Here is a 26,891-nt window from a genome sequence, read left to right on the forward strand (position 1 = left end):
TTTTTTTAATTAAAAATGACGTAGATTTAATAAAACTCATGTATTAAATATAAAACATTTCAATTTTTTTACGCGAGTACTTTTTTAAACCGGAAATACACCCATCTTGGACATAATTCAATTTTCACCAAGACTTTTGCAGGTGAATTGATTTCACGAAAATTCCAGTGAAAGTGGATTGTAGGACACGAAAATCGTGGAATTGATTCACATTCACCTGGAAGTGGATTTGGAAACATGGGCAGTTGTAATATTTTGACAAAGAAATAATTTTTTATGACTTTTAATGCATTCCAACACTTTTCTGAAACGATAGACCTCAAACATTTTCAGAAATTCACAATTTTTGTAAAACGGATTTAGCATTTTGTTCGACAAATTTTAAATAATTTGTACCATTTTATTAATTCTTAGTATGTTTTGAACCGATTTGAAATATGAAAAAGCGAGTTATAAAAATTGAATTAAAAGAACTTCCTGTATAGTTGAGAAAGAGAACATCTTTGGGAGGACATTCTTGGAAGTGTTTTTAAAGTTGTGCCTTTAGAAGAACTTCCAAATTTTTTTGCTGGGTAATTTTAAGTTAATTTTATGTATTTGTATGGAGCACTACAATAAAAATATAAAACATAAAATTCACCTAAACCATTTTTTTATTCCCCCTTATTTTATGGGTGAACCTATAGTTATTTCGTGCACTCTATTATAAAATAGTTTTAAGCTATGTCGAATGGTATATTAATCTCTCTATATATTTCCACATTTATTGCAGGTATGGATCTGGTCAACGCATGCCCGGACAATCGACCTACGAAGCCCCAGCATGCGTTCAAAATGCCATGACTAGGGACAAAAAACCTTTCACATACACACCCGGTGGCATTGATCTCTCACAAATCAAATCGGAACGTATGGCCAAACGTTTAGCACGTAATGCCTGTGCTGAAGGAGCTGCTGGCAAATCACCACAAAATCGTCCAGTCGGACAACCCATGTCGCCTGGTAGCCCTGGCAGTGCAGCTGCCACAATTGGCGCTGCCGCCATGGGCATGCCATTTCAAGTATTGCCACCTAGTCCCCATCTAAATACGGCAGCCGGTAAGAATACAAATGGTGGCAGTGCCCCGGCACCTCCCCCACCACCACCACCATCCTCTTCCAATTTATTAAACACAGGCTCCAACTTGGCACCCCAAATGAATGGTAATAGTATGAATGGCGCCCGTGGCAGTACACCCAGTTCACCAAATATGCAGCGTAAAATACCGCCAGCACCACCATCACAACGTTTTGAGCCACCACCACTGGGATTCCGGCCAGAAATTAAAATTCCTCCAAATCCAATGGCTGGTTTGCGTAAAGTACCGCCACCGGTTGAGAAGAATACCTTCTGGAAGGATGAATACAAAAAGAATAAAGTAGGCAGCGATGATGTTCAACAACCAAGAGTAGTAGAAGCCCCAACACCGGCTGTTCCAATGGGTAACAGCAGGTCCTATACAGAAGAGAACGACAGCGTTAACGGTTCTAGTAGCACCACACCGCAAACGAATGCCAGCAATGGTACTGAAAAAATAACAACAAATGGTGAAACGAATTTTAAAACAGACAACAGCGATTATATTGATGGTGAGAGAACGAAGAGAATGTGTGATCGGAAAATCGCCACTAAAAAAAAACAAAGAAATGCGAAAATCCGAAAAGATCAAATGCTTCATATTATTATTTTTTTCTTATTTATTTATTTATTTAATTAAAAACAATTCATACAGTCTCTGGTAATGGTTGTTGTCTCCGCTTAAACTAATAATACCCCCTGAAAACAAAAGCATTCGAAATTTTTAAATTGGTAATGGGTCATTTATTTTTGTTTTATTTTCAAATAATGACTTAGGTAAACGGACAAATTAAATATCATTTTTTTTTTAATTTAATTCCTTTAAGATAATGTTGTCGTCTTACCATGTTTTATATTTATTTGTATGCTTTCTCCGTCTATAATTGGAATATTAAAAAATCGAGGTAGCTCCGACATCATCCCAAATTGAAAGAAGATTTTTTCTGAGGAACAAAATTTTAGACAAGCAAAATTTTCTTTTGACTCTAAAAAAATTCGAATACAAAATATTAGAGTTAATCGTTGAATCCCTTATCATAAATTCCGGTTCATTTGCTCTTAACGAATAGTCTAAGTGAGCCTGACAATAAATCTGGCCGCCACTTTAACCTTCCTCTTAAAGAAAATGCTTAATAAAAATGAAAAATTTTCTACAGAAAAAAAATTTTACAAAATTTTCTATAGAAATGAAATTTTTACAAAATTTCGTATAGAAATAAAATTTTTTGTAAAAATGAATTTTTGGCAAAATTTTCTATAGAAATGAAATTTTGACAAAATTTCCTACAGAAATAAAATTTTGACAAAATTTCCTATAGAAATAAAGCTTTGCCAAAATTTTCTAGAGAAATAAAATTATAAAAAAATTTTTTATAGAAATGAACTTTTGACAAAATGCTTAGTAAGAAAGTGGAATTTTATTTTGCCTAAAATTTCGTTCCAAAAGAAAGAATTTATTTCTTTGAGTGTAGCCTCAATTAATAAATTTATATTCATTTAATTACTTGAAATTTTCAAAAGCCGTAGAGGACGATCATTTGGTGGTTCCTCATTATTTAATATCAGGTCGGGGAGCGGGACCTCCTCTTGCCCGACTGTTAGAAACTTGAAAAACAATGTTTCACAATTTTCTTGAAATTTTCATTGATGGTGGAGTGTGGGCTCTAGGAAAAAAAATCCACTATCTTTTTTCGGTATTTGACCAGGGCGGGGGTCCCCTCCCTTGCGAGACATTTTGAAACTTGAAGAAAAGTTCCCTGATTTTCTTGAAATTTTCAGTAAATCACTTGGTATGTTTTCAGATTTTTGATTTTTTAATATCTGGTCGTGGAAGGGAAATCCCCCTTTGGAATAGTGAAAAATCTACACATTTTTGGATTTCCTTGGAATTTATAGGGACCGTGGGGAAGGTTATGAAATGAGTAAAGTATACTTGAATTTTTGATATCTGGTCGCGGAGGGACACCCGCTGTTTTGAAAATTTAAAGTTTTCCGATGTTTTTGAAATTTACAGGGAAGGTAGAGGGTTGCCCCTTAAGTGGAACTAAATACTCAGAGTTTTCATATTTGCACGAGAAGGGAAGCTACTTCTCTACAGACTTTTTTGGAGTAAAATTTACATGAAATTGGTAGGCACCATTAAGCGTGCTTCATTTTCTTGTACATGTGAGGGAAAGGTATCTCCCCTCACCTGATATTTTAAAAAATAATATTACGTTCAATTTTTTATTTATTTTGCCTGATTTTTTTTTTGCAAAATTTAGAGTTTCTTATTCAGTACACATCGCATCGATGTTATCAGCTTGCATTTTGCTAAAGTGACGTTTTCTCTATTCACGATCACGGCTGCCACTGTTTGTAGATTTCTACCATAAATCGTAGATTTTTTAATGTTTGGTAAATTGGTAGAATTCTAGACTTTTTTATAGATTTTGTAAAATATTCCTCTACAAAATTTGCCAAAATTGTCTACAGAAATAAAATTTTGACAATATTATCTATAGAAATAAAAATTTTACAAACTTATATATAGAAATAAAATTTTGACAAAATTTCTATAAAAGTGAAATGTTGACAACAATTTGTATGAATATAAAATTTTGAAAAAAATTTCTATAGATATAAAACATTTTGACAACATTTTTTATAGAAATAAAATTTTGAAAAATATTCTATAGAAATAAAATTTTGACAAAATTTACTACAGAAATAACATTTTGACAAAATATTCTATAGAAACAAAGTTTTGACAAAATTTTTTATAGTAATTATATTTTGACAACATTTTCTATAGAAATAAAATTTTGACACAATTTTCTATAGAAATAAAATGTTGACAAAATTTCTATTGAAATAAAATCTTGACAAAATTTTCTATAGAAATTATATTTTGACAACATTTTCTATAGAAATAAAAGTTTGACAAAATGTTCTATAGAACAAATGTTTAACAAAATTTTCTATTGAAATAAATCTTGACAAAATGTTCTACAGCAAAAAAAAAATTTACACATTTTTCTATAGAAAGAATTTTTACAAAATTTTCTACAGAAATAAAATTTTGACAACATTTTCTATAGAAATAAAACATTTTGACAAAATTTTCTATAGAAATAAAATTTTGAAAAATTTTCTATAGAAATAAAATTTTGACAAAATTTACTATAGAAATAAAATTTTGACAAAATATTCTATAGAAATAAAGTTTTGACAAAATTTTGTATAGAATTTATATTTTGACAACATTTTCTATAGGAATAAAATTTTTACACAATTTTCTATAGAAATACAATTTCGACACATTTTTCTATAGAAAGAATTTTTACAAAATTTTCTACAGAAATAAAATTTTGACAAAATTTTCTATAGAAATAAAATATTTTGAAAAATTTTCTATAGAAATAAAATTTTGAAAAATTTTCTATAGAAATAAAATTTTGAAAAATTTTCTATAGAAATAAAATTTTGAAAAATTTTCAATAGAAATAAAATTTTGACAAAATTTACTATAGAAATAAAATTTTGACAAAACATTCTATAGAAATAAAGTTTTGACAAAATTTTGTATAGAACTTATATTTTGACAACATTTTCAATAGAAATAAAATTTTGACACAATTTTCTATAGAAATAAAATGTTGACAAAATGTTCTATTGAAATAAAATTTTGACAAAATTTTTTATAGAAATAAAATTTTGCCAAACTTTTCTATAGAAATAAAATTTTGACAAAATTTCTATAGAAAAAAAATTTACAAAATTTTCTTTGGAAATAAAGTTTTGACACAATTTTCTATAGAAACAAAATTGACAAAAATTTCTTTGGAAATAAAGTTTTGACACAATTTTTTTAGAAAGAATTTTTACAAAATTTTCAAAAGTTTCTATAGAAATAAAATTTTAATAAAATTTCCTATAGAAATAAAATTTTGACAAAATCTTCTATAGAAATAAAATTTTGACAAAAATTTTTATAGAAATAAAATTTTGACAAACTTTTCTATAGAAATAAAATTTTGACAAAATTTTCTATAGAAATGACATTTTGATAAAATTTTCTATAGAAAATAAATTTGAAATAAAATTTTGACAAAACTTTCTATTGAGATAAAACATTTTGACAAAAATTTCTGTAGAAATACAATTTTGAAAAGCTTTCTATAGAAATAAAATTTTGACAACATTTTCTATCGAAAAAAAATTTTAAAAAAATTTTCTATAGAAATAAAATTTTGACAAAATTATCTATAGAAATAAAATTTTGACAAAATTTTCTATAGAAATAAAATTTTGACCAAATTTTCTATAGAAATAAAATTTTGACAAAATTATATATAGAAATAAAATTTTGACAAAATTTTCTAGAGAAATAAAATTTTGACAAAATTTTCTATAGAAATTAAATTTTGACAAAATTTTCTATAGAAATAACATTTTGACAAAATTTTCTATAGAAATAAAATTTTGACAAAATTTTCTATAGAAATAAAATTTTGACAAAATTTTCTATAGAAATAAAATTTTGACAAAATTTTCTATAGAAATAAAATGTTCTCAAAATTTTCTATAGAAATAAAATTTTGACAAAATTTCTATAGAAAAAAAATTGACAAAATTTTCTTTGGAAATAAAGTTTTGACACAATTTTTTTAGAAAGAATTTTTACAAAATTTTCTACAGACAAAATTGTCAAAATTTTCTATAGAAATAACATTTTAATAAAATTTCCTATAGAAATAAAATTTTGACAAATTTTCTATAGAAAAAAAAAATTGAGAAAATTTTCTATAGAAATAAAATTTTTACAAAATTTTCTATAGAAATAAGATGTTGACACAATTTTCTATAGAAATAAAATTTTGACAAAAATTTGTATAGAAATATAATTTTGAAGAATTTTCTATAGAAATAAAATTTTGACAAATTTTCTATAAAAAAATTGACAAAATTTTTTATAGAAATAAAATTTTGACAAACTTTTCTATAGAAATAAAATGTTGACAAAATTTTCTATAGAAATGACATTTTGATAAAATTTTCCATAGAAAATAAATTTGAAATAAAATTTTGACAAAACTTTCTATTGAGATAAAACATTTTGACAAAATTTTCTGTAGAAATAAAAGTTTGGAAAGTTTTCTATAGAAATAAAATTTTGACAACATTTTCTATTGAAAAAAAAATTTAACAAAATTTTCTATAGAAATAAAATTTTGACAAAATTATCTATAGAAATAAAATTTTAACAATATTATCTATAGAAATAAAATTTTGTCAATATTATCTGTAGAAATAAAATGTTGATAAAAATTTTATATGGAAATAAAATTTTGACAAAATTGTCTATAGAAATAAAATGTTGACAAAATTGTCCATAGAAATAAAATTTTGACACGATTTTCAATAGAAATAAAATGTTGACAAAATTTTCTACTTCTATTTTGACAAAATTTTCTATTGAAATGGAATCTTGACAAAATTTACTATAGAAATAAAATTTTGACAAAATATTCTATAGAAAAAAAGTTTTGAAAAAAATTTGTACAGAAATAAAATTTTGACAAAATGTTCTATAGAAATAAAATTTTGACAAAATTTTCTATAGAAATGAAATTTTGACACAATTTGCTATAGAAAGAATTTTTACAAAAATTTTCTACAGAAATAAAATTTTGACAAAATTTTCTATAGAAATAAAATTTTGACAAAAGTTTCTACAGAAATAAATTTTTGACAAAATGTTCTATAGAAATAAAATTTTGACAAAATTTTCTATAGAAATAAAATTATGGCAAAATTTTCGATAAAAACAAAATTTGAGCAAATGTTCTATAGAAATAAAATTTTGATAAAATTTTCTATAGAAATAAAATTTTCATAAAATCTTCTATAGTACTCATAAAATCTTATATAGTACTCCTTTTTCACCACGTGTTTTTTTTTTGTCAATATAGGTATTTCCCCGAATTTTTCGGAAAAAGGAACATGTTGTGTTCGCCCGGAACCATTGTATGTTTCGAAGGCTTTATCTTCTCCCTTAACAGCGAGAAAGTCAAAAACAAAGGCCGTGATGAATCAATGGGAATTTCGAAAATAAATTAAAATCGTTTGGATATTTTAAGGATTATTTTATTATCGAATATTCCATTAAAAATTTAATGATTCGACTAATTGTACAATTAATCAAATACCAAAATTAATTGTAACAATTATCCAATTAAAAACGATCAATTGATTTTTTAATTTACTCATCATTTCTATGAAGAAACTACAATCAAAAATGAATTGTATCAATTAATTTTGTGATTGTTGACAAAATCGATTTTTTTCTTTCGATTTAGTTAGATCATGTTAATCAAGTGGCAGCCTTAAATTTGTAAAATATCACAGGCGGTGAATTTCTGAATGTGTGATGTCCGATTCTAAGGTTAGCTCAATAACAAGGGAATTTCTGTTTTTAGCCTAAATCGAACCGAACCGAACTACGTACCCCATGTTAATACCCTACCCTGGATGACATTAGAAGACAGTTTTCATTGTATAATGTGTATGTGTTTGTGTGTGTCTGCTGTTGTTGGTTTTTTTTTCGTCCTAGATTAAGATTTACCATTTATTTTATTTTTTAGCTTTGATTTCAGAATATCCTCAACCTTACCATCAATAAAATAAAATAAAAAAAAAAACAGTTTAAACTTCATCATTAACTCAAAGATCATCATAAAATTTCCAGCGATTTAATTTAAAAAAAAAATAAAACTATCTCAACTATTAACTGGTGATGGCGCATAAACCACGGCAAAATACTTACTCATCATATACCATGTAGAGCGTTTCTTATCCTAGGACTATAAATTTATAGACACTGTACTACTTTTCTAATGCCCTACTAATAAAAACAAACCGAACCTTATACTAACCACCAAATTTAATCCAAACCCTTGCCTTGAAATCCATAGCATAAATCAAGAACTAATGGTGGTTATTTTTTCTCTATCTCTCTATCCCTTATGGTTTTTTTTTTTTGCTTCTTCTGTGTCACAAAAGGTTTTAAGAAAACGATGCCCTCCACGACTACGAATAAAATGCAAGCAAATCAAACGAACAACGACCAAGAAGCTATGAAGACGCCACCAGCAGCATCCTACTCATCTTCATATCAAGATTCAGAGAAACCACAACAACAAAAATCACCCCAAACAACAAGCCCCGATACCCAATCCATTACACGACCCACACCACCCACATCGCCACAGCAACAAGGCAATTTCAAGCCATCATCACCATCAACATTTGTCACCATCAATCAGGTTGAACGTGAGTCTGCGACTCCACCCGCAGTTGTCAGTTCCCCGAAACCTGTAACACCCCCATACCAAGCCACTCATATACAGACAGAAGCCCAACAAAAGCAGCAATCACCAAAACCCGAATTTCGTAGTGTGGCAGCAGCGTCACCCCAAGCAGTTGCTGTCAATGCCTTCAATCGGCAAACAGATAGTCCGCGTTCCATGGAGAATGCAACACCGCCTCGAGTTACGGAAAGTCCATTTAGGCTGGCCCAGCAACAAAGGCCTGCCGTTGCTATGTCACCGTTAGCCCAAGAACAGCAAATGGCTCCAACATCGGGCGCCACAATTTCACCAAATACCCAGCAGGCCCAAACAGTACCATGGCGCACTCAACGTGGTCAAACACCGCAACAACAAGCCCCACCATCGGCCCAATCGCACCCTCAACCTTTCTACGGCAGTATGCCACAACAACAACAACAAAGAACTCCCGATTTTAGCACTCAAACGTCACCCTATCAAGGGCCAAAACCGGTAAGTAGACACTGTTTGAGTGAACACAAAATAAAATTTCATTAAAATTGATCGAAGGCAAATTGTTATTGATGTACACTGAAAGAAACTTCACATAATATTCTATAGAAATAAATTTTTTAAAAAATTTTCTATAGAAATAACATTTTGACAAAAATTTTCTATAGAAATTAAATTTTGACAAAAATTTCTATGGAAATTAAATTTTGATAAAATTTTCTATAGAAAAAATATATTGACAAAATTTTCTATAGAAATACAATTTCGACAAAATTTTCTATAGAAATAAAATTTTGGCAAAATTTTTTATAGAAATAACATTTTGACAAAATGTTATATAGAAATAAAATTTTGACAAAATTTTCTATGGAATAAAATTTTGACAAAATTTTCTATAGGAATAAAAGGTTGACATAATTGCAAAAGAAATAAACTTTTGACAAAATTTTCTATAAAAATAAAATTTTGACCAAATTTTCTATAGAAATAAAAGGTTGACAGAATTGCTATAGAAATAAACTTTTGACAAAATTTTCTATAGAAATAAAATTTTGACTAAATTTTCTATAGAAATACAATTTTGACAAAATTTTCTATAGAAATACAATTTTGGCAAAATTTTCTATAGAAATAAAATTTTGACAAAATTTTCTATAGAAATAAAATTTTGACAAAATTTTCTATAGAAATTAAACTTTTGACAAAATTTTCTATAGAAATAACATTTTGACAAAATTTTCTATAGAAATAAAATTTTGACAAAATTTTCTATAGAAATAAAATGTTGACAAAATTTTCTATAGAAATAAAAGTTTGACAAAATATTCCATAGAATTAAAATTTTGACACAATTTTCTATAGAACAAAATTTTGACAAATTTTTCTATAGAAATAAAAGTTTGACAAAATTTTCTATAGAAATAAAACGTTGACATAATTGCAATAGAAATAAAATTTTTACAAAATTTTTATTAAAATAAAATTTTGACAAAATTGTCTATAGAAATAAAATTTTGATAAAATTTCATATCGAAAGAAAACGATAACATAACTTTCTATAGAAATAAGATTTTCACAAATTCTTCTATACAAATAAACTTTTGACAAAATTTCCTATAGAAATAACATTTTTCAATTTCAATTCAATTTTTGAATTCGTCTTTATTAGTCTTCATTTCTCATTATAATTACAATGTTTGGATGAGATTTTATCTTTTAGATATTGCTACAAATAAGATTATTCATCAGAGATATTAACAATATGTTTCAATCTATATTTATCTATATATTTTTAAAGGGAAAATTAGGATAAAACCTTTATATACATTATCATAATCAGTTCAAATATTTTGGAATATGTATGACTATACAGGGATATTGCGGGAATAGCCACGATAAACATACGACTTCCAATTTGATAATTCTAATGATTGAAGTATTAATAAAAGTCTTATTCGCAGCAAGACCTTATCAGCGGATAAGGAGAATATTTTGCTTTGTTCATGTAATTAGAATTAAGCATGGCAAGAAATTCTTCCAATTTCATGTATCCTGTTTCGTTGTGGAGTATAGATGTAGAGTATCTCCAATGCTTATTATTTATCATCTTTAGGCATTTGTTTTGAAGAACTTGCAACTTTTTCAAGTGCGATTTTGCTGCTATGCACCAAATTGGACACGCGTATGTAATAGAAGGTCTAATTACACTTTTGAATAGCAGATTTTTATTTTCGTGATTGAGATACGAGTTTCTGTGAAGTAGTGACCATAAAGCAGTGATAGTTTTGAGCACCTTTTGGCGGATATCATCAATGTGTTTGCCAAATGTGAGTTTTTTATCAAGTGTGACGCCTAGATATTTTACACTACCAGATATAGTAATTCTCTCATTACCAAAGTTTAGACAACGCCTGGGCAGACGTTTGGGAGATTTATTAAAAGGGAATATAATTGCCTGGGTTTTGGCTGGATTGATTTTTATTTTCCATTTAGTAAGGTATTTGCTGCAAGCTGTTAATCCTTTTTCCATCTTTTTTAGTAAGGCTTTCGTAAGCTTGCTGGAGGTGATTAAAGCCGTATCGTCCGCATAGTAAGCCGTTTTAATATAAGATGGTGTTTTAAAATCAGATGTGAAAATGGACACAACATTTTGCCAAAAATTTTCTATAGAAATTAAATTTTGACAAAAATGTCTATGGAAATTAAATTTTGATAAAATTTTCTATAGAAAAAATATATTGACAAAATTTTCTATAGAAATACAATTTTGACCAAATTTTCTATAGAAATAAAATTTTGGCAAAATTTTCTATAGAAATAACATTTTGACAGAATGATACATAGAAATAAAATTTTGACAAAATTTTCTATAGATATAAAATGTTGACAAAATTTTCTATAGATATAAAATTTTGACAAAATTTTCTATAGATATAAAATTTTTACAAAATTTTCTATGGAATAAAATTTTGACAAAATTTTCTATTGAAATAAAATTTTGACAAAATTTTCTATAGAAATAAAAGGTCGACATAATTGCAATAGAAATAAACTTTTGACAAAATTTTCTATAGAAATAAAATGTTGACAAAATTTTCTATAGAAATAAAATTTTGGCAAAATGTTCTATAGAAATAAAATTTTGGCAAAATGTTCTATAGAAATAAAATTTTGACAAAATTTTCTACAGAAATAACATTTTGACAAAATTTTCTATAGAAATAACATTTTGACAAAATTTTCTATAGAAATAAAATTTTCTATAGAAATTAAATTTTGACAAAATTTTCTAGAGAAATAACATTTTGACAAAATTTTCTATAGAAATAAAATTTTCACAAAATTTTCTATAGGAATAAAATTTTGCCAAAAATTTCTATAGAAATAAAATTTTGAAAAATTTTTCTACCGAAATAATATTTTGACAAAATTGTCTATAAAAATAAAAGTTTGACAAAATATTCTATAGACTTAAAATTTTGACACAATTTTCTATAGAAATATAATTTTGACAAATTTTTCTATAGAAATAAAAGTTTGACACAATTTTCTATAGAAATAAAATTTTGACAAAATGTTCTATAGAAATAAAACGTTGACATTATTTTCTGTAGAAATAAATTTTTGCCAAAATTTTTGATAGAAATAAATTTTTCCAAAAATTTTCTATAGAAATAATATTTTGACAAAATTTTCTACAGAAATAAAATTTTGACAAAATTTTCTATAGAAATAAAATTTTGACAAAATTTTCTATTGAAATAAAATTTTGACAAAATTTTCTATAGAAATAAAACGTTGACATGCAATTATGTCATAGAAATAAAATTTTTACAAAATTTTTTATTGAAATAAAATTTTGACAAATGTTTCTATAGAAAAAAAATTTTGATAAAATTTCATATAGAAAGAAAACGTTAACATAATTTTCTATAGAAATAAGATTTTTACAAAATTTTCTATAGAAATAAAATTTTGACAAAATTTTCTTTAGAAATAAACTTTTGACAAAATTTTATATAGAAATAAAATTTTTACAAAATTTTCTATAGAAATAAAATTTTGACAACATTTTTTATAGAAATAAAACTTTGACAACATTTTTTATAGAAATAAAATTTTTACAAAATTTTCTATAGAAATAAACTTTTGACTAAATTTTCTATAGAAATAAAATTTTGACAAAATGTTCTATATAAATAAAATGTTGACAAAATTTTCTATAGAAATAAAATTGTGACAAAATTTTCTATAGAGATAAAATTTTGACAAAATTGTCCATAGAATAAATATAATAAAAAATGAATGGATAGACGAACAAAAAATAAAATTTCATCAAGGATTTTTTTCAATTTAATTTTTAATTTCACGTGAAAAATTTTTAGAAAATTTTTGAATTAAAAATTTTATGGATTTAATTAATTTAATTTTTAATTGAAACATAAAAAAATACACCGAAAATATAATTTGAATTTTTTATTGTGATTTTTTCAATTACGGAATAGATTAATCACAGATCTCAATTAAAGAAATAATTGATGCTATGAAAAATTGAATTAAATTAAGTAAATTTTATTTAAAAAAAAACGAACATAATTAATAAACATCCCAGCAAAAAAAAAAAGAGTTTCCAAAAAAGTAGTTTGAATCCCCATTTTGCGACTCGGAAGTAGTGCAAACTTGTATCATTTCCAATGAATTTTACATGGACTTTTCATAGGACGGAAGTACTCCGTTTTTGGATCCTTTGCATTGCTTTAGAAGTTTTGCCTCGGAAGTTCATTTGAATGAAGAAATTGATTTTATTTTTTTTATTTGAATTTTTACAATTTGAAAAACTATTTCGCTCCGACCAGGGGTTGCACCTGGGCTTGTTGGCACCAGAACACCTTAGCACACTCAGTCTCAAATGCCATTGAACACAAAAAGTCGAAACGCAATTCAAATGTTTGTGATATGATCGTAGTATGACAACAAGGCATAACATTGAAACTACTTACCCAGATGTTCTTTATTAGTATGAACAAAAAAATATATGGTTATATTATACATCCTTTTTATTTTGTTATTTTCGGCATACATTTTTTTCATTTAAACTCCGTAAAAATTTAAAATTCACGTAATTTGCAAAAAATAACTTCCATGGAAATGAAAAAGTTATGCCCCGTGGGCATAAAATTTTTAATTTTATTTTTATTGTTTTTTTTTACTTTTTTGTTGATTTTCTATTATTTTTTGCGACATTTAATTGTCCAAAATTTAAATTTTGCTTTTATATCTCCAATAGTTTATTTTCTATGACTGACCCAAAAGAACTTCATCCGAAGTGGAAAAAAAATTTATGGGGAATTTCGGATGCTCTTTAAAAGAAATATTTGTTGAACAACTTCCAATTTTGTTGCTGTGACAATATTATAATTTGTTTATTTAATTGAAATGAAACAGTTTCCTTTATCAGCAGATACTCTGCTAATGTAGCTGATATTTTTACTACGTAAATTAAAAAAAAAAAATTTTTAGTGTATATTTCCAATTTTGTTTTCTTTGGCTCGAAACTTTTTCTCTCAACGTAGATCCCGAAAAAAAATTAAAACATTATTTTTATTTTTAGACAAATGTGGGTTCTCTGTATATAGCACCCTTAGCTGCTCCCATCGAGCCTCATGCTCAACATATTGTTCGTCAACAAATGCAACAGCAGTCCCAACGTGATTCACCCATGCGTCAAATGGGTTCAGCCCAAGCACAAACACCCAATCAGCAATTACGTTGGATGAGTTCTCAGCCCAAGCAAACAGAACAGGCACCATGGGCACGACCCGAAGAAAATGGCAATGTGATGCCTTCATCATTGAATCGTATGAAATCTCCACCGCCATCGCAACAGGTACCGTTCCAAAGTCAAGTACCCCAACCGCAACCCCAGCAGCAACAACAACAACCCTATCAGCAAATGTATCAGCCTTATAATACAGGCAATGGTTATACCAATCAGCCGATAACTCAAAATTTCGGAGCTCACCATAATACACCAACTGGTTTGCGTTTACAAATCAATACAAAATCGATTCAAAATACCAACAACAACAATCAAAGTGGTCCTAGGGTAAGAGAATGTGGTATAAGTAAATACACAGAAAAAAAATTTGGTTTTCTTTTGGTTTAATCACAAACAAATTTTGATTCAATTAATTTTTAATTGAAATTAGTTCGATCACGAAAATTGTGACATTAATAACACACAAAAAAACTTTTACTGATTCAATCACGAAATTAATTGTTCCAATTAATTTTTTCATTGAAATGTCTTCAATCACGAAAATGTTTGTATCAATCACAGCTTTAATTGGACATGAAAAAATATTTACAAAATTAATTAATTTGATTTGAAAATTTCAATTAATTTTTTAATTGATTCAATTAAAAATTTAATTGATGTTATTTGAAAAACCAAATTAATTTTTTTAATTAAAAACGTAACTATTTTCAATTAGTTTCTAATCTGAATTTTTTAGTTTTTAGTCTGATTAAACAATGGTTTGTTGGAAATAAGTTTTTATTTAAAAATTAAAAAAAAAAACAAAAATCCGTCCTTTTTTGACTGACTTAGTCTTCCGTTTTGACATAAAAAGTTTATTTTATCAATTAATTTGTTAATTAAAAATGTTTAATCATTGGCTTTATTAACTTAATGCTTTTATCTTGATTAAAAAGATAATTGTATCAATTAATTTCTTAATTGCAAATTAATCGAAATTAACCAAATTATCAAATTAATTTTAAAAAATCACTTAAAAGAACCATTCTTCAATCAAATTCTCCAATTCATTTGGTCTTTTATTATACAAAAATAATGAGAACAATTGGAACTAATTATTTATTTGTTACAATTTATAATAATAACATAAGTAATAAAATAAAATAAATAAATAACTAAAAAATTTAATTATTTTTTTAAATATTAATTAAAATTTTATTTAAAACAAATAAAAAAGATACAACATCAAATATAACCAAATGATGAAATAATATAAAAAATCACTTAAAAGAATCATTCTTCAATTAACTTCTCATTCATTTGATATTTAAATATAAAAAATAATGAGAACAAATGGATTTTAGGTCGATAACCTAATTATTTATATATAATAAATTGTAATTATAATAAATTAAATAATTAATTAATAAAGTACAATAAATAAATAATTTAAAAAAATTGAATTAATATTTTTAAAAAATTTTAATTAAAATTTTAACTGAAAGTAATAAAAAAGATACAAAATCGAATATAACCAAATTATGAAATGAATTAAAAAAAAACATTTAAAAGAATCATTCTTATTTAATTTTTAAACTAAAATTTTTTAATTTATTTTTTAAAAACTTTTATTTAAAAAAAATGTAATTAACATTTTTGATTGTATAGGTTCCAATTATAAATTAATAGAATTCATGATTTTGCGACTGAAATTAAAAAAAAAAAAAAACTTTTTATGTATATAAAAATGTTTTCAATCACGAAATTAATTAATCCAATTAAACATTTATTTTTATGTGTATAAAAATTTTGTCAATCACGAAATTAATTAATCCAATTAATTTTTATTTGAAATTTCTTCAATGATAATATCAATCACCTACGTCAATTATAACTTTATTTGGTCACTTTAAAAAATTATTTCATATAATTAATTTTTTTTATTAAAAAAAATAGTGTAATCAAATAAATGTTTAAATATATTAAATATATTTTTTTTAATTACATTAAAATTTTAATTGGTAAACTTTTTGCAAAATTTTTTTCTGTGTAGATTAATCAAAACTGAAATCAGTTTCGAAGATTAAATAAATTCTACAACTTTTCTTTTTTACAGGAACGTATTATTCCCATTCAATTGGAGCAAACTCCTACATACACACCAGCTCAGCCTAGTTTCAATACTCCTTCATCCTATGGTCCAGGCAATGCATGTAAGTAAACTTGTTAAAGAGATCAAATTATATATTAAACAAGTAAGTAAAGTATAAAGTCGGGCGGTGCCGACTATATCATACCCTAAACCACCCCCAGTGAATTATTAAACATAGGCTTGGGAGATAAACCGCATTTCCTTATTTATGAATATTAAGAACTACATGTCTATTGCAATTTATCACAATCTGAACAGAAACGCCTGATATTAGGAGCTATATTTGGTTTTACACTTACAGAGTTAGGTTAGGTTTGATGTAGTGGCAGCCCGATATATCAGGCTCACTAGACTATTCAGTCCATTGCGATACCACAGTGGTGAACTTCTCTGTTATCACTGAGTGCTGCCCGATTCTATGTTCAGCTCAATGACAAGGGACGTCATTTTTAAAGCCGAGTACGAACGGCGTTCCACATTGCAGAGAAACCACTTAGGGAAGCTTTGAAACACTCAGAAATATCACCAGCAGTACTGAGGTGGGATAATAAACCGCTGAAAAACTTTTTGTAGTGTTTGGTCGAAACTGGGTTTGAAACCCACGACCCCGTGTATACAAGGCGGGCATACTAACCATTGCACCACGGTGGCTCCCACCTACATAGTAAGTAGCCCACTAATATTGAGTTCATTATTAAAATAAATAGGAAATCGCCCAATTAGTGTGGAATAATGTAGTTAAATTTGTGAAAATCGGGCAATATATTTATGTAAGAGCTATAAGTAAGTCTAATTTCGATCGGCTGATACATCTATATTTGAAATTTGAGTGACATATGTCAATAAATAAGAGATTTAAGTACAAATTTAGGAAAATCGAACTGTGCATATATATATATATATATATATGGGAGCTATATCTAAATGTGAATCGATTTGGATGATATTTTGCAGGTTTTATTGATACCAGAGAGAGTTACCTTGTGGTAAATTTGAGTAAGATCGGTAAATAAATAAGGCCACTAGGGTCAAAATTAAATTTATTAGGGGCAAATTTTTGAAAATTGTGGGATACATATATATGGGAGCTATAGCTAAATCTGAACCGATTGGGATGATATTTTGCAGGTCTGGTTGATATCACTGAAGGTTACCTTGTGCTAAATTTGAGTAAGATCGGTTAATAAATAAGGCAGGTTTGGTTGATACCACAGAAGGTTACCTTGTGCTAAATTTTAGTAAGATCGGTTGATAAATAAGGGTTTTATGACCAAATTTGGCAAAATCGGGCGATACATATATATGGGAGCTATAGCTAAATCTGAACCGATTTGGATGATATTTTGCAGGTTTGGTTGATACCACAGAAGGTTACCTTGTGCTAAATTTTAGAAAGATCAGTTGATACATAAGGGTTTTATGACCAAATTTGAGAAAATCGGGCGCTACATACATCTAGAATCTATATCTAAATCTGAACGACTTGGATGATTTTTTGCACATATTGCTAGTATTATGAAAGATTATAGTAAGGCAAGTTTAACTAAGATCAGTTGATAAATAAGGGTTTTATGGCCAAATTTGGCAAAATCGGGCGATACATATATATGAGAACTATATCTAAATCTGAACCGATTTTGATGAAATTTTGAAGACTTGAAGAGCGATAAAAAATATTACCATGTGCTAAATTTGACGACAATCGATAAGTAATAAAGCGCAACCTGACCCCATTTGTAGATATCGGGCGATACATATAAAGGGTGATTCTTTTGAGGTTAGGATTTTCATGCAATAGTATTTGACAGATCACGTGGGATTTCAGACATGGTGTCAAAGAGAAAGATGCTCAGTATGCTTTGACATTTCATCATGAATAGACGAACGATCTGCCACAACGTCGAATTTTCAGTGAATGGGCCCTAGAAAAGTTGGCAGAAAATCCGCTTTTTTATCGACAAATTTTGTTCAGCGATGAGGCTCATTTCTGGTTGAATGGCTACGTAAATAAGCAAAATTGCCGCATTTGGAGTGAAGAGCAACCAGAAGCCGTTCAAGAACTGCCCATGCATCCCGAAAAATGCACTGTTTGGTGTGGTTTGTACGCTGGTGGAATCATTGGACCGTATTTTTTCAAAGATGCTGTTGGACGCAACGTTACGGTGAATGGCGATCGCTATCGTTCGATGCTAACAAACTTTTTGTTGCCAAAAATGGAAGAACTGAACTTGGTTGACATGTGGTTTCAACAAGATGGCGCTACATGCCACACAGCTCGCGATTCTATGGCCATTTTGAGGGAAAACTTCGGAGAACAATTCATCTCAAGAAATGGACCGGTAAGTTGGCCACCAAGATCATGCGATTTGACGCCTTTAGACTATTTTTTGTGGGGCTACGTCAAGTCTAAAGTCTACAGAAATAAGCCAGCAACTATTCCAGCTTTGGAAGACAACATTTCCGAAGAAATTCGGGCTATTCCGGCCGAAATGCTCGAAAAAGTTGCCCAAAATTGGACTTTCCGAATGGACCACCTAAGACGCAGCCGCGGTCAACATTTAAATGAAATTATCTTCAAAAAGTAAATGTCATGGACCAATCTAACGTTTCAAATAAAGAACCGATGAGATTTTGCAAATTTTATGCGTTTTTTTAAAAAAAAAAGTTATCAAGCTCTTAACAAATCACCCTTTATATGGGAACCATATCTATGATCCGATATTGATCCGATTTTTTCCAAATTCAACAGCGTTTGCCCTTGTGCCCCAAAAGCACTCTGTACCTAATTTCATCATTTGGCAAAATTTTCTACAGAAATAAAATTTTGACACAATTTTCTTTAGAAATAAAATTTTGACAAAATTTTCTATAGAAGTAAAATTTTGACAAAATTTTCTATAGAAATAAAATTTTGACAAAATTTTCTATAGAAATAAAATTTTGACAAAATTTTCTATAGAAATAAAATTTTGACAACATTTTCTAAAGAAATAAAATTTTGATAAAATTTTCTATAGAAATAAAATTTTGTCACAATTTTCTATAGAAATGAAATTTCGTCACAATTTTCTATAGAAATAAAATTTTGACAATATTTTCTATAGAAATAAAATTTTGACAACATTTTCTATAGAAATCAAATGTTGACAAAATTTTTTATAGAAATAAAATTTTGACAAAATTTTCTAAAGAAATAAAATGTTTTCAAAATTTTCTATAGAAATAAAATTTTGACAAAATTTTCTATAGAAACAAAATTTTGACAAAAATTTCCATAGATATAAAAGGTTAACAACATTTTCTATAGAAATAAAATTTTAACAAAATTTTCTATGGAAATAAGATTTTGTCACAATTTTCTATAGAAATAAACTTTTGACAAAATTTTCTATAGAAATAAAATGTTGACAACATTTTTCTATAGAAATAAAATGTTGATAAAATTTTCTAGAAATAAAATTTTGACAAACTGTTCTATAGAAATAAAATTTTGACAAAATTTCCTATAGAAATAAAATTTTGACACGATTTTCTATAGAAATAAAATTTCGTCACAATTTTCTATAGAAATAAAATTTTTACAAAATTTTCTATAGAAATAAAATTTTGACAAGATTTTCTATAGAAATAAAATTTTGGCAAAATTTTCTATAGAAATAAAATTTTGACAAAATTTTATATAGAATAAAATTTTGACAAGATTTTTTATAGAAATAAAATTTTGACAAAATTTTCTATAGAAATAAAATTTTGACAAAATTTTCTATAGAAATAAAATGTTGACAAAATTTTCAATAGAAATAAAATTTTGACAAAATTTTCTATAGAAATAAAATGTTGACAAAATTTTCTATAGAAATAAAATTTTGACAAAATTTTCTATAGAATTAAAATTTTGACAAAATTTTCTATAGAAATAAAATTTTGATAAAATTTTCTATAGAATAAAATTTTGACAAGATTTTCTATAGAAATAAAATTTTGACAAAATTTTCTATAGAAATAAAATGTTAACAACATTTTTCTATAGAAATAAAATGTTGACAAAATTTTCTATAGAAATAAAATTTTGACAAAATTTTCTATAGAAATAAAATTTTGACAAAATTTTCTATAGAAATAAAATTTTGACAAAATTTTCTATAGAAATAAAATTTTGAAAAAATTTTCTATAGAAATAAAATGTTGACAAAATTTTCTATAGAAATAAAATTTTGACAAAATTTTCTATAGAAATAAAATTTTGACAAAATTTTCTATAGAAATAAAATTTTGACAAAATTTTCTGTAGAAATAAAATTTTGTCTCAATTTTCTGTAGAAATAAAATTATGTCAAAATTTGCTATGGAAATAAAATTTTACAAAATTTTCTATTGAAATAAAATTTTGACATTGTATCAAAAAAACTTGATAAAAGCTATAAAAGGGTATAAATTAAAATCCTGAAATTTAATTTCATTACGAAAGATATTATTATTTTTACACTTTCAAACTAATCCATTTGGTTTTTTGTTACTTACAGCTCCTGGCTATGTAATGCGTACTCCCAATCAATTTGTTGATCAAGGCTACAATAATTATGGTACTCAAGGAACACCACAGCAACAATTGAATGCTCCACGCATGGTGCAACAGCATCAGCAGCAAGGCAATAGTATGAATCCTAAAACTCACATTGTACCCATTGCCGTTGAAAACAATAATGAGGGTACACGAGGACCCATATCGAAAGCTCCCATCGTTATACAAAAGTAAGTTGAACTTGTTAACAAAATGTGACTAAACCAACTTACACTCAAAGAAGAACATACTTTTCTAAGGAATGAAGTTTTAGGCGAAATAAAATTCCCATTTCGTATTTAAGTATTTTCTTTAAGAGCTAATATTTTTATTTGTTGTTTTTTAAAGAAAATTTTTAAGCCTCAAATAGGAAATTCTTTAGTCTAAAATATCATTCCTCAGAAAAGTGATCTACTCCTTTCTGTGCAGAGAAAGCTTTTCTTTTTCTAGAATTCTTACTTATAGAGCTATGCACTAACCTCAAATATGTGTTTGTGATTTTGTAAATATATTTAAAATTTAAAAGCTTTACTATATATGCTATTTTAATAATCCTAAGCTTTTTCTTCTTTTTCTTATATTATTTAATTGCTAATTTTGCCCCAAAAATGCTTTCAAATAATACCTGTTTTTAATAATCACAAAAATAAAACACAAGTGGGAATTATAATCTGATAGTACATGACTGTCCCCTTGAGGCTGAGATTAGATTTAGAAAGAATCGACTCAGGTAGCTGTTTTTTCTATATGTAGTATATCAATGATATAAAAAAGAATCAATCATATGTTTATCATCATCGATTAGAATGCATCCGTCTTAGAATTTAATTCATATTTCATAAATATAAAAATGTTTTTTTGTTTAAAAATCTACATAAAAAGCTTTGTTGAGGTGCATTTTAAAAATTCTATTAAAAATTACATTCAATAAAACGATTTTAATTTTAAAAATCAAAACCTGAATCTGCTTTGAAAAAAATTGACTTGATATTAAAGATAATGTAGCCTAAATTTGAGGATAAAAAAATCATTCTAAATTCTAATTTCAAAAAATTTTTTTTTTTTTTTTCTAAAAATTATGATATATATCCTACACTTAAAATCGAATTTTTTGATATAAGACAAATGGCTTTTGACAACATTTTCTATAAAATTTTATTTTATATAGAAAGCATAATTATTTTATTTTCTATAGAAATAAAGTTTTGACAAAATTTTCTATAGAAATAACATTTTGACAAAATTTTCCAGAGAAATAAAATTTTGACAAAATTGTTTATAGAAACAAAAGATTGACAAAATTTTGTATAGAAATAAAATTTTGTATAGAAATAAAAGGTTGACAAAATTTTCTATAGAAATAAAATATTGACACAATTTTCTATAGAAATAAAATTTTTACAAAATTTTCTATAGAAATAAAATTTTGACAAAATGTTCTATAGATATAAAATTTTGACAACATTTTTTACAGATAGAAAATTTTTACAAATTTTTTATAGAAATAAAATTTTGACAAAATTTTCTACAGAAATAACATTTTGATAAAAATTTGAATAGAAATAAAATTTTGACAAAATTTTTTTAGAAATATAGAAATAAAATTTAGACAAAATTTTCTATAGAAACAAAATTTTGACAAAATTTTCTATAGAAATAAAATTTTGACAAAAATTTCCATAGAAATAAAATTTTGATAAAATTTTTTATAGTAATAAAATTTTGACAAAAATTTCTATAGAAATAACATTTTGACAAATTTTCTAAAGAAATAAAATTTTGATAAAAAATTCCATAGAAATAAAAGGCTGACAACATTTTCTATAGAAATAAAATTTTGACAAAAATTTCCATAGAAATAAACGGTTGAGAAAATTTTCTAAAGAAATAAAATTTTGATAAAATGTTCTATAGAAATAAAATTTTGACAAAATTTTCTACTGATATAAAATTTTTACAAATTTTTTATAGACATAAAATTTTTTCAAATTTTTTACAGAAATAAAATTTTGCTAAAAATTTTCTATAAAAATAAAATTTTGATAATAATTTTTATAGAAATAACAGTTTGAAAAAACTTTCTATAGAAATAAAATCGTGACAAAACTTTCTACAGAAATAAAATTTTGTCAAAATTTTCCACAGAAATAAAATTTTGATTAAATTTTGAATGGAAAATATAGAAATAAAATGTAGACAAAATTTTCTATAGAAACAAAATTTTGACAAAATTTTCTATAGAAATAAAATTTTGACAACATATTCAATAGAAATAAAATTTTGACAAAATTTTCTATAGAAATAAAATTTGATAAAAATTTGAATGGAAATAAAATCTTGACGACATTTTTTAGAAATATAGAAATAAAATGAAGACAAAATTTTCTATAGAAATAAAATTTCGACAAAATTTTCTATAGAAATTAAATTTTGACAAAATTTTCTATAGAAATAAAATTTTAATAAAAATTTGAATAGAAATAAAATCTTGACAAAATTTTCTATAGAAATAAAATTTTGTCATAATTTTTTATAGAAATAAAATTGTGACAAAATTTTCTATAGAAATAAAATTTTGACAAAATTTTCTATAGAAATATAGAAATAAAATTTTGACAAAATTTTCTATAGAAATATAGAAATAAAATTTTGACAAAATTTTCTACAGAAATAAAATATTGTTAAAAATATGAATAGAAATAAAATTTGGATAATTTTTTTTTAGAAATATAGAAATAAAATTTAGACAAAATTTTCTATAGAAATAAAATTTAGACAAAAATTTCTATAGAAATCAAATTTTAACAAAATTTTCTATAGAAATAAAATTTAGACAAAATTTTCTATAGAAATCAAATTTTAATAAAAATTTCCATATAAATAAAATTTTGACAAAAAATTCCATAGAAATAAAATTTTGATAAAATTGTCTATAGTAATAAAATTTTGACAAAAATTTCTATAGAAATAAAAAGTTGACAAAATTTTATAATAAAAATTAAATTTTGACAAAATTTTCTATAGAAATATAAAAATAAAATTTTGACAAAATTTTCTACAGAAATAAAATATTGATAAAAATATGAATAGAAATAAAATTTTGATAATTTTTTTTTTTTAGAAATATAGAAATAAAATTTAGACAAACTTTTCTATAGAAATAAAATTTAGACAAAAATTTCTGTAGAAATCAAATTTTAACAAAATTTTCTATAGAAATAAAATTTAGACAAAATTTTCTATAGAAATCAAATTTTAACAAAAATTTCCATATAAATAAAATTTTGACAAAAAATTCCATAGAAATTAAATTTTGATAAAATTTTCTATAGTAATAAAATTTTGACAAAAATTTCTATAGAAATAAAAAGTTGACAAAATTTTTTAATAAAAATAAAATTTTGATAAAAATATGAATAGATATTTTGACAAAATTTTCTACAGAAATAAAATTTTGACAAAATTTTCCATAGAAATAAAATGTTGACAAAATTTTGTATAGAAAAATTTTTTTTACAAAATTTCCTATAGAAATAAAATTTTGACAAAATTTTCTATAGAAATAAAATTTGTACAAAATTTTCCAAAGAAATAAAATTTTGACAAAAATTTCCATAGAAATAAAATTTTGACAAAACTTTCTATAGAAATACAATTTTGCAAAATTTTTTATAGAAATAAAAGGTTGACAAAATTTTCTGTAGAAATAAAATTTTGATAAAAATTTGAATAGAAATAAAATTTTGACGAAGTTTCTATAGAAATATAGAAATAAAATGTTGACAAAATTTTCTATAGAAATAAAATTTTAACAAAAGTTTCCATAGAAATAAAATTTTGATAAAATTTTCTATAGAAATAAAATTTTGACAAAATTTTCTATAGAAATAAAATTTTAATAATAATTTGAATAGAAATAAATGTTTGCCAAAATTTTTCTTTTTAGAAATATAGAAATAAAATTTAGACAAAATTTTCTATAGAAATAAAACTTTGACAAAATGTTCTACAGAAATAAAATTTTTACAAAATTTTCTACAGAAATAAAATTTTGACAAAATTTTCTATAGAAACAAAATTTCATAAAAATTTGAATAGAAATAAAATTTTATAAAACTTTGTATAGAAATAAAATTGTGACATTTTTTTTTTTTAGAAATATAGAAATAAAATTTAGACAAAATTTTCTATAGAAATAAAATTTTGACAAAATTTTCTATAGAAATAAAAATTTTACAAATTTTTTATAGAAATAAAATTTTGACAAAATTTTCTACAGAAATAAAATTTTGATAAAAATTTTCTACAGAAATAAAATTTTGATAAAAATTTTAATAGAAATACAATTTTGACAAATTTTTTTTAGAAATATAGAAATAAAATTTAGACAAAATTTTCTATAGAAATAAAATTTAGACAAAATTTTCTATAGAAATAATATTTAGACAAAATTTTCTATAGAAAAAAATTTTTACAAAATTTCCTATAGAAATAAAATTTTTACAAAATTTTCTATAGAAATAAAATTTTTACAAAATTTTCCAAAGAAATAAAATTTTGACAAAAATTTCCATAGAAATACAATTTTGACAAAATTTTCGACAGAAATAAAATTTTTATAAAATTTTCTATGGAAATAAAAGGTTGACAAAATTTTCTAAAAAAATAAAATTTTGATAGAAATTTGAATAGATATTTTGACAAAATTTTCTATGGAAATAAAATTTTGACAAAATTTTCTATAAAAATAAAATTTTTATAAAATTTTCTATAATAACAGCATTTTGGAAAAAACGTAACCTAAGTTTGAGGATACAAAATTCATACCAAATAATTTCACAAAATTTTGTTATATTATTTTGACTAAAACTTAGAATATATGTCCTACACTTAAAATCGAATTTCTTTGATATAAGTAAAATGGTCTTAGATAAAGGTTACAATCTCAACAAATTCAAGTCATTTTTTCACAAAATTGGATAACATTTAACTTTGTCTAGATGATATAACATATAGAAAAAATTCTACTAACATCTTCTTTACGTTTTTTGTAAAATCTGGCTTTTTTGAATCGAAGCAAAAAAAATGAAACAAGATCTAATCTCACATTTTCTCTCTTATCACCATATATCTCATATTCATATCCAACAAACATCATCAACAACAACAACTAATTCTTATTTTAGCGATCTACGTACACCACCCGTACAATCGAAATCTTTTAGAATTTTGCAAAAAATCACAGATACTGATGGCAATAACGATGATTCAGGAAATCAGCAACGTAATGACACATACATGGATGCTGAACCACAATTACAGCGTCCCACATTTGCTCGACAAATGAGTGCTCAACAGGCTAGAAATAGTCCCACTGTTGAGCAAATGAGACGCATGAAAATTGGACATGAACAAGGTAAGATAAATAAAAGCACATAAAAGTATCCAAAAAAAACGAAACAATATTGCATATGAAATGAATTTAGGACATTTTTCAAATCATGAAAAAATTACAAGGTGATTCATAGTGGAAATAAAAACTAAATATTAGGGTAAAATGATAAGGGGGAGTTTATATAAATTAGCAGCATGATTAAAATTAATAATTTTTTTGATTTAGTCAAAGATATCTCTAATCAAAATATATTAGATAAGATCGAAAAGTACCAAAATTCGTATAGGCTCATATAGGGATTTGTACATTAATGCCCATCAAATGGATGTGTATGAGGAAAGTAGATTTATAGTTCAATTCAACTTTTTTTTAATATGGTAGTTAAACTTTGTTGTAAATCGGTGTATTTTCTTTTAGTACTGGATACAAAATTTGTATATGCTACTATAAATAGACCGACAAAATATTAACAAAATTTTTTCATTTGATTTTGAAAATATAATTGATTTTGAACAAATAATCAATTCAAATTTTATTGTTTTTGAAAAATATAACCAAATAAAAATTTAATTGATTTAATTATTTT

General features: G+C 25.0%; 1 protein-coding gene across 1 annotated transcript in view; it reads left to right on the forward strand.

Annotated features, from left to right (window-relative positions):
* The window catches only part of LOC142224503 (uncharacterized), a 97,411-nt gene that overhangs the window by 52,928 nt on the left and 17,592 nt on the right, over window positions 1-26,891 (forward strand). Inside the window, exons 3-9 of the mRNA XM_075294282.1 lie at window positions 773-1,629; window positions 8,162-8,940; window positions 14,051-14,545; window positions 16,314-16,410; window positions 20,873-21,101; window positions 21,569-21,640; window positions 26,097-26,326. Of these exons, the coding sequence (XP_075150397.1) occupies window positions 773-1,629; window positions 8,162-8,940; window positions 14,051-14,545; window positions 16,314-16,410; window positions 20,873-21,101; window positions 21,569-21,640; window positions 26,097-26,326 (2,759 nt within the window). The remainder of the gene's footprint in view (window positions 1-772; window positions 1,630-8,161; window positions 8,941-14,050; window positions 14,546-16,313; window positions 16,411-20,872; window positions 21,102-21,568; window positions 21,641-26,096; window positions 26,327-26,891) is intronic.

This window comes from Haematobia irritans, chromosome 2, assembly GCF_050003625.1.
Source record: "Haematobia irritans isolate KBUSLIRL chromosome 2, ASM5000362v1, whole genome shotgun sequence".
NCBI lineage: Eukaryota > Metazoa > Arthropoda > Insecta > Diptera > Muscidae > Haematobia > Haematobia irritans.